General features: G+C 35.7%; 1 protein-coding gene across 1 annotated transcript; it reads left to right on the top strand.

Moving 5' to 3' along the window:
- Positions 1-2,098: 2,098 nt before the first annotated feature.
- On the top strand, positions 2,099-2,921 carry LOC105061166 (pathogenesis-related protein 1B). Its single transcript, XM_010945135.4, has one exon. It carries the CDS (start codon positions 2,146-2,148, stop codon positions 2,719-2,721), a length of 576 nt encoding a protein of 191 aa, XP_010943437.1. The 5' UTR covers positions 2,099-2,145; the 3' UTR covers positions 2,722-2,921.
- Positions 2,922-10,763: the final 7,842 nt, after the last annotated feature.

Here is a 10,763-nt window from a genome sequence, read left to right as displayed (position 1 = left end):
ACATTTATGGTATCCTTGCCCACCATCCCTGGTTCACCACCATGTCCCTCCCAGCCGACCCGAACTTCAATTGGTTGGCGAGATGGAGCAATTGCCGGAGTTTGGTGTCTGAGAGGCTTTCATCCTAGAGAGCGAGCGAACACACCGACAACCTCACCATTAGCACCTTCGGTCTCACTGATGTCTAGGAGGCTTTCATCCTCGAGAATAAAAGAATAGAAAAACTTAGACAAGCTACGAAGTTGGCAAATAGGGAAGCTTAGGTGCTATTTTTTTTCCACATAGCTCTCACTCCCTTTCCGAACATCCTAAGTGTTGAAATATCTCTCTCTCTCTCTCTCTCTCTCTCTCTCTCTCTCTCTATATATATATATATATATATATATATATATATATATATATATATATATATAATAGATATGCTTTAACCATTTGATCTTAAATAAGTTTGCATGTGCATTCTAACATCAAACAGTGCCATGAGTTACAAAACAGTCCAGGGTACCTTAGGTTTCTTTTTAAAATAATTGAATAAATATTTATCATAAAATCCTTTTTGTTCTTTAAAGCAGTTGGTACAATAGGAAACTTATTCTCTTCAATTCACTACTTTTATCAAAAAATTAAAGAAGAAACAAAAACAAAAAAACAAAAATTCAACCATCGTGGCTTACACTCAAGACCTCCTAGGTGATAAGCATACCAGAGGAATTTTTTGTGCACCTGCACTGCACGTGATGGTTGGTTCAGAGCTGAGGTGCGACGTGCGAAAAAAAAAAATATTATCAGCACCATGCGGGAACCGGTCACCGTAGGCAGTGCACGTGATTCTGCACTGCCCATGGTGCACAAAGAATTTCAGAGGCATACAAATTTGGTTGGCTTATCTACATAATTATTCTTGATCTACTCATGGACCGTGCCAGGCCAATTAGTTTAGATTGGGCTCAGCCCAAGGTGTAATTTAATATTGTCATACCGAACCCACCTTGACCTCCAGACCTACTTTCCAAGTCCAACCTCACTATTTGTTTAAGCTCCGCAGGCCCGGCCTCAAGCTTCGCAGAATCTTCATTTTTTTTTTTCGTTACATATTAAATAAAGAAAAAACCCCACTTGCAAAGAGTTGCTAGGCTGCGTTACCTTGACCAAATGGTGCGTGGTTAGGGGTGCGTCCCACATTTTAAAGTCACCCACTCCATATTCCCACCACCATCATCATCCAGAAGTCAGTCCCTAATCAAGTCAAAATATTTGTGGATTTGACTAGATATTTTTATGCTTTTTGTCCTATTAAGGAAATACATTAAGTCGATCAGATCACGCAGAACACCGCACATGCTTGGACTACAAACAAAGTATCAGGGGTTGCCTCCAAAGAGTTAATTATAGCAACGACTCCTCCAATGCCGGACAGGCTCACGAAGATGTCCTCCTTATTGCATTAATCATGAAAATACCACGCCATTAACTCTCAAGTTTGGCACAATTAAAATAAAAATATTATAATGTTATGTAAATCCAGATTTGCTTGAAAGCTTGAGCCAGGTTTTTAAACTTAAACTCTAGGCCAACCCTTTTAACAAGCACGTTTATATTTCAAACCCCATCTGACTTATGGGACTGAAACATTTTGTGCTAGAATAAGCTAGGCAGGCCATCCGGCCGTGGATAAGTGCTATTTTTCGTTGACCCTCGGTGGTACTGAGATGGCGTATCCATTTATTGGATTCGTCCATATAGTGGGAAGAAAATCATCTATTTATTTAAATTCGATTCGGAATCAAATATTTTTCAGTGATATTTGGGGTCATATGGTCACATCTAGAAGAGGCAGGTGTGCCAAATTGCCCCCCTCCAATTGTTATTTTATTTTTAAAAAACTAAAAAAGTACTACCTCAATGAAACTAATCTGTATCCTAGACAATTATAATAAATTAAAAAATAAAATAACCCAGATGGTTCATAATCTTTTAAAGAAAACCTTTTGCATGATGTCACACAACCGAACCTCCACGTAAGCGGGACACAATTTGCCGCAAGTGGAGGAAAGAATATGACATCCATTGCTATAAAACGCCTCAAAACGCCCAGCCTCGATAACCCATTTTTCCCTCCTGATAAAGTACAAAGAGAACAACCGAATGGGGTTCTCATCAAACCTTGCCTTAGCCCTGGCAACAATAATTGCCATATGCCTCTCCATCACCAATCCATCCGTCGCCCAGAACTCCCCCCAGGACTACCTCCAACCCCACAACGCCGCCCGGAGGGCCGTCGGCGTGGGCCCCATGACATGGGACAACACCCTGGCCCGCTACGCTCTCAACTATGCTAACACGAGGACCGGCGACTGCCGGCTGGTTCACTCCCGCGGCCCCTACGGCGAGAACCTCTACATGAGCTCCCCCAGCATCGCCACCGCGGCGCGCGCGGTGGGCGCGTGGGTGGACGAGCGGCGGTTCTACGACTACCGCACCAACACCTGCGCACGTGGGAAGGTGTGCGGTCACTACACCCAGGTGGTGTGGCGTGACTCCGTGCGGGTTGGCTGCGCACGTGTGCGGTGCAACAACGGTAACTATTTCATCATATGCAGCTACAACCCCCCGGGCAACATATCCGGGCGTCGCCCATATTTAAGCGACGCAGAAGAAGCTTTGGAGGGCCAAGAAGCCACGGAGGTTGAGGACGGGGCACAGGCCTTGTCCTTCAAGTAGGGTGATCGATATAGCTTGCATGCCTTGGTTTTTTGCCCCTTGTTCGAGGCATTGGCGATTGGGAGTAGGCTATGAATCCAGTTGGTCGTTCCACTGTGATGTTTGCTTAATTGTTATGCTGTATAGCTGATCTCGTCTTGATGGGGCTGAACTTTGTTCCCCCTCGTCACTCGTTACATTGTAATGTGTTTTTTGTTCCAGTTTCCCGTGGTGGTTTACACGTGGAGTTGTATCAATCTACTTTGGTAAATAAACAAAAGGGGTATCCGTGTTCCTGAACATGGCAATGTAACTTACTTATGATCTACTGTTTGTACGTCTTATTAGCTAATGACTTTGAAGTCATTAAAAATACTTATAAAAATAGTACTAAGATGTTGGGACACAACCTAGCTATAAACAAAAGGCCGTCTATGGCGCAAGTTTGTATATTATGAGGACGATCATGATCGTCACATGTAAAATTAATGTGGAACACAAACCAAGATTTATCATATGTATACATACATATCTTGACATCCACAATATTGATCCAGTACTTACATACCATAAAATCCGTATGCTCGTGTAATTATGAAGTTAGTGCCTAAGACAACAAATAACACCATAAAACCCAGATTCTTCTCCTTCTTCTTCTTTCACAATGTCTTCATTTTCATGTGGTAAAAGGTTGTAAATCACATACAGAACATACTGATCTATGTGTCTAACGTGCATGTTAAATGTACAGAACGTATATTACTGAAGGAATGAGTTAATTAATGGTAACCACTAATTTAATGGCAGAGGCAATTTGTTTGTTTTTTTACGTTGCGGTCATGCATGGATAATTTGCATTATTAATTGTATGGTGGGAGTTCAAACTTACCATTCATTTTTTTTTTTATTACTATATATTACGCCGATCCTTTTTTTTTTAATGATAAGAGAAGCACGGAGATGCCACCCGACCTTATTACTCCAATCCTTCATGAACAGAAAACAATAATTTTACTAAATTTTGTTGCTTTACTTGCCATTCGTGGTGTTTGCTCTTCCCCCAAAATTTCTTGTTACTCTTGACTTCTCCACTCATGCATATTTCGTATACATGCATGTAGAAACAAGTGCTTGCACCAACTGGTTATCCAAAAAAAGCCACTGAGACATGAGACGAGAAGATTCAAGACTTTCAGCCATAACCACAACTTGATCGAGTGGTGTATCATCAAGATCAGTTATTAGGGAAAGCCTCCCTAGAGACTTTACTCGTAATTTTTGCATTTGAATCTATAACAACCCAGAACCTCATCTAAAAAGACTAGTTAGAAAATATTATTTGAGTTGTTTGGTCCTGTATAAATATATAAAATCTTTTCAATGAATAATCGATATGTGGGACTAAATATACGCTCATACGTATGGATTCACAGAACCCTTACATCTTAGGCGAGCTATCAAGAGTTCAATGCACAAGCTCGCCTCAGCATGTTTGTGCTTTTTTCATCGGACAAGTCCTATCATGAGTTTTGATTAGAACTATTGTGCAGTAGAAAGTTTTCATTGTGGGTTCATTTTTCTACTCTTTCCCCTCTTTTACCGCTATCATGTTTCGAAATATCGAAGCAGCACCATTACAAGTTTTTAGTGCAGGAAAATTAACCACGAAAGAACTAGAGATTATATTTCCACATCGAGATAAACCTGCTTCCGGCTATTATTTGTATGTAATATCACATGATCTTTGCTACTAATTATATCTCTTATAACTTCTTAAAACTAAATGGAAAAAGCTTCATGATCTCTCTCCGATCTCCGTGAACCTAAATGATTTAAACTTCTAAAATACTATAGTCAGTAAATTGGGTGAAGGAAGCTTCCTCGAGCCTAGGCTCTCTAGAGGTCAATGCAGTTCAATGATCATAATTCAAAAATATAGTATACATAAAGAGAATTTAGATGGTGTGTGAAAATGTATATATCTAAGGATTTCTTAAGTTAGCAGGAAGCACCAAGTTGCCGTATTGAATAGTAACTTATCATCCTCCATAATCCTGCATGTTGTGAAACGGGGGTTGCCAAAATAAACAATTGCCTTTTAAATTGCTGATGCTACCAACTCAATTGTTTAAATATGCAAGTAAAATTTAATAACTACATGAGAAGTTCTGACTTCTTTATATTCAATACTAACATATCAGTTGATCTTATCCTCCATGGTCCTACAATGCAAATGGACACATGCAGTTTTCTTTTTTAAAACATTGATGTCAACAGTAGGATTTATTAGATCAAATATAAATAATGCAACCAATTCAATTGTTTAAAATATACAAATAAAAGTTAATTACTAAATGGGAAGTTCTGACTTCTTGGAATTCAATACTAACTCATCAGTTGATCTTATCCCCCACGGTCCTACAATGCAAATACATACAGCAACTTTCCTTTTTAAAACATTGATATAGGCAGTAGAATTATTAGGTCGAATATAAATAAGATTACTAAATATATAAAGTACCAACTTGTTATTGCCTAAACAAATTCAGAAACTAGATCTCATCATGCACCATCCTACATGGTGCAAAATATATTAGATAGGAATGGTGATTATTTATTATTAAAAATGTAAATGTCATTAAATGGATCTTCACTCAAATTCAGTTAGGTCTAAATTGGATCATGGTGATCCTATATTGATGATCAAAGCTATTAGATATAATCCACTATATCTAAACTGGCTATATATAAAAAATCATATAATTTGGAGATATCTAACCTATACATCAAGTGATCAAAAAAATAAATAATGTAAATAAATATAAAATAATATATAGTTTTTACATTGTTTGATGTATAGGCTCAAAATCTATAATTACATATTTTTAGTATGTAAGCAGTTTATAGATAGTAGATTACATTCAATGATTTGGATCATCAATATAGGACTCGCATTAGTAGATCTAGATCTTAGCAAATTGGAGTGGACCTCTCTCCTTTTATGTATGTGTGTGTGTGGATGTGTGTGTATATATATGTACATACATTGTATGTATGTATGTATGCATGCATGCATGTGTGTGTGTGTATGTATGTATATTCATGTATGTATTTATATATGTTTGTAGAGAAGCTGGAAAGGACTTTATTTCTTCAAGAGAAGATGGTACTGGCTTAAATCTAAAAATAAATAATGAGAGATGTTGATCATAATCTATATCACTAAGAATTCTTGGAACTAAAAATCTTGTTTTTGATCGTACCAAGTGGATATAAAAATGAATGACTAAAATAATGTCAGATCATTTTCTGCTAGGACATAAGCATTAAAATCTATTGACTTCTAATATAATATTTTGGCATAAATAGATCGTGTTCTATAAATATATTTCTAAGTTAAATGTTTTGTCAAATGAAACCATCCATTTTTTATCTACATTATGTATTAGTTAGAAACCAGCAAAAATGTAATATTAGATTCATAAGACTTTAATGATATCAAACATGCCTATTTAATAGTGATGATACTCATTTTATACATTCCATTATTGATTTTGGACTCGAAATGAGTAGCCATGCACCTTTTCCTTTCATCCTATATAAAAATACAAATATATGTGTATGGGGAGACAAAAGATTCTTTGGTAATACTTTTTCTGATAAAATTGGAATGGTATATTTTTTTTGAGAAAAAGGTTCTGTTACAGTAAAAAGGAACCACCATCGTCTAGTTATTCATCTCCCCATAGGCCATTACGTCATGCTATTAGTAACGTACTACACATGATGAAACCACTAAAGCAGCATAAATTGATACCATAATACCAAGGTAAGAGAAAAGAGAGAAAAAGAGAAATTTTTTTTGCTTGTTATTGTTAATCGAGATATACTCTTCAATCACTCATTTATCTTTATCTTTTTTCTTTTAGGGGTAAAAATAGATTAGATCCATCCAGTATCCAAATCTATCCGTATATAAATAAAATTTTGAACATTCAACTAATGTCCGTAAAATAACATAAATAAATATGAATATTGATAGACAACCGTCCGATCCGTATTTGAATATCTGATTTTATTTATAATTTTATATAATATTGATAAATTTTTAACAAAAACAATAATATTAATAATATACAATTAACTTGATGTACTTTTTATTTAGTTGTAACATTAATTCTATATAAAATTTAATTATCAGACCTATATCTTAATCTACATCCATACATCTATGTACTGTTTGATTTGTATATGTATCTATTTAAAATAAATATAAAAATAATTTTTTATATCAAACTAACATCCACATCAGTATTTATAATCATCAAACAAAATAAATATAGATATGGATATCTTGGTATCTGATTTGATTTCAATTTTACTATCTTTGTATATATATATATATTAAAAAAAAAAAAAAACTCCTCCATAAGTGAGGCTCAGCTCCGGACAATGTTGCTCTCTATCCACGTGAGGAGCACATGCCAAAATTCTAATATTTTGAAAACTTTAACTACATAAAAAATGGGATTAGGCCTATATATGAGATCGATCAGGTTTTAGAATCTGTCCTTTCAGAAAAATAAACAGCATGCAAGCACTGGTGCACTTCTTTTGATGATTACCCCTAAGGTCTCAGATATAGATTATATTTTGATACCCTTGGATGTACTTACCTGTGATGTTTAAATCCATCATTTTTTTAGGAAAAAAACAAACATACAAGCGCGTACATCTATGGGCTTCATTAGGAGCTCCGAAGCTGGCCTGGGCCATCCTATTAATTAGACTACTAGGACCAGCATATAGGCCTACATACAATCGTAATCAAGAGAGGCCCAACTTGAGCCAGCCCAAAACCAATCCATATACTTGGATTAGGCTGCCCAGAATGGCCTGACGCCCCGACCTAACCCGATTGGCTAAACTAACCAGCTTATTGGACAACTCCACAAAAACGTTACAGAAGGCTTGCAAAAGTGACTCACTTTGCTTTTATTTTCGAATATGGATTTTTCTATTTTCCCTTTGTTGAAAGAGTTTATTGTTAAAATTTTTGAAACTTTTCTGTCTTGGCCCTGTGTATTTTGTGCACTAGACGGTCCACAGATGCACATTTGTATGAAACAAAAAGGCATTTAGTATGAAAATATATTCATGCATTATAAAATTTATATAAATATATGGAAGAATTGTTGCAAAACTTTTAAAGCTATATCATTCTTTTTTTTAAAAAAAAAATCTGCATTTATAAAAGATAAATAAATTGGGTACATTTGGGAAATCCCCAAAGTACAAGATAGACCATTCATCCATATATAGACTGCTATATCTATTATTGATCCCAAAAATAAAAGGAACTGTTATAAGAGATGCAATGGAGTTGTCCTAACTTTCCTCTAATTACCAAATCTAAATGTTGGAGCACTTCTATAAGAGATGAACGCTGATCAAGTAAGATACAACTATGATTCCATCCACGATATTATCTTCTCTAATTGGAATGTTGTCTCGTCTGATATTGCAACCAAAAGCTTGATCCTAAGCTCCATCAAACTCATATGGCTCTCAAAACAAAGAGTGCTGATTTTGATCAAATCTAATGCTGATCACAAATCAATACTCTTGCAGAACATTCAAAAGCTTGACAACAAAGACGAAAATGGCACCCTCTCCTCTCTAAGTTTGATAGTAGAGCCTCCGGGAAGCGAGAACTTCTATTCCTTTGTAAGAGAGAGAAAATATATTGGAAACAAAAGGCCAAAATGAGGTGACTCAAAGAAGGGGATTGTAATGCTGCCTTCTTTTATAGAGTTGCCAACTACCATGAGAAGGTTAATTGGATTCTCCACCTGTCATGGAAGGGCCAACACTTTATTGAGCATCATTAGATTCTTGATCAACTTAACTCATATTTTAAAGGCATCTTTGCGAAGCGAAAAAAAGCCACAATTGGCATGAATTGGAGAGCTCTTTATCCTAATCTGCATCTTGATTTAACTATTCTCGATGCTTCTTTTTCTCTTGAGGAAATCAAGGCTACTCTATTTGGCTTCCCAACGCATAGGCCTGGGTATAGATGGATTCTCTATGATCTTTATTTAGAACTTTTGGAACATTATCAATTCTGATCTCATCACTTTATTTCATCAACTTAATGAGTCAAATATTGATCTACCCAGATTAAACTATGCTCATCTATGTCTTATCCCCAAAAAAGAGATTGTCATGGCTCCTACCTTCTGTCCCATTGATCTTATCCACTCTTGCATAAAAATGGTTTCGAAAGTTCTGGCAATTCATCTTCAACCATTCATGAACTCTCTCATCAATCCTTCTCAAATCCCATTTATTAAAGATAGATTGTTTCTAAATAATATTTCTTGTGCAAATGAAATGATTTACCATTCCAACAAAGGAAGAACTTACGGAGCAATCTATAAACTCAATTTCTCAAAGGCTTTTAATAAAGTGAACTTAGACTACTTCCTTCAATTACTTGTCCACAGAGGCTTCCCTCCCAAATCGTGTGGTTAAATCCAAAATATCCCATATTCATCCTAGGCTGCAATTAGTAAAAATGGAATGGTAGGAATTGATTCTTGTGCAAGAGCGGACTCAAGCATGGTGACCCTCTTACGAAGCTTCTCTCAAATGTCAAAGCTGCTAATCTCTACTTGAGATTAAGGGGTTTGGAGATCCTCCATTATGTGATCATACTCCTATCTTCATTGAAGGAAAAAAATTTTTCTTTGCTATTCTCTTTTTTTTTTTTTTTTTTTTGAGGGGAATGGAGGTAGCTAGATGCTACCTTCAGAATTTTATTATGGAAAAAAATATTTACAAAAGTGAAGAGAAAGAAGAAGTAAAAGAAAAAGGAGAGAAGAAGAAGGAGACTTATATAGCTGACAATAATAAGTCAAGATTCCTCCACAGTTGTCGGCAGTTCTCCTCCATTTTCACTGAGCAAAAGCACTCCCAGATATAGAAAGTATGGAGCACCATTTGTAGGCATTTCCGATGATTCAGAATTTTGGTCAACGAAAATACTAAATTACTGGAATCCCAAAATAACTAAAGAGACGTATCATTTCAACCCTTTCCATTCTTACCTTCATTTTTCAAATCCTTAAATCGCTAGTTTGGTGGAGGAGATTGAGCATCGATGGCTGCACCTCTCATAAAAATTAATGAACACTAACCACAACCCTCATGAATACGATTAAGCACCGATGGCGCCGCGTCCCCGGTGAACTTTTGCCGAGATTTTTTTCTATTTTTTTTAGTGGTTTCTCCACTGAATCTGGGAAGATTGGATGAGAAATGCAACTAGGCAAGCCTCTTTCACATCCAGTAGATTGGTGTTTTTCTTTTCTTCTTCTATTCTTGATTTCTATACTTTGATTTGAATTTTGAAAGGGGGCTTGTAGCCACAGCCATTAGGTCTTCACTTTGGGGTTTTTTTTGTTTGTTTTCTTTTTTTTTTTTGTTACATTCATATGATTTTTCAGGAATCCTATGTTAGATGTATGCCCTAGAAATCAATTTGGCTAACACATGTAAACTTTTTAAGGATATAATTTATATCTTTTGATTTATTAATAAAATTAAATTAAATTATTTTTCATTCATATTTTTATATCCATGAATAGTCTTAAGGATTAATAAGAAGATGACACATATTTTAAGAGTTAGAATTTGAGACATACATTATTAATGATTAATTCCTAAATACTTTCAATTAATAGACAATCACGAAGATAGTGATTAATCCGATCGGTGCATAAGTCACTTTCTTTAGGATAGACAAGTCTCGAATCTATAGTATGGAGATATTGGAGCAAGAGTGCAAGTATTTATTAGAGAACAAAAATATCGAGCATGATCGATATGAGAAGTTAGATGGATGGCTATCCACTCGTCAATGATTTACTTGATGCTACAGTAATATAACTAATCCTTAGACCTGCGGTGCCTCGGCTATTACAATGAGACTACTATAGTTTAACTGTACATAAATTTGGTTCCTAGCCATATGAATCTTCGTAGTGCATGTTGACTGT

This window comes from Elaeis guineensis, chromosome 2 (assembly GCF_000442705.2).
Source record: "Elaeis guineensis isolate ETL-2024a chromosome 2, EG11, whole genome shotgun sequence".
NCBI lineage: Eukaryota > Viridiplantae > Streptophyta > Magnoliopsida > Arecales > Arecaceae > Elaeis > Elaeis guineensis.
This window is presented reverse-complemented; position numbering and strand designations above follow the sequence as displayed.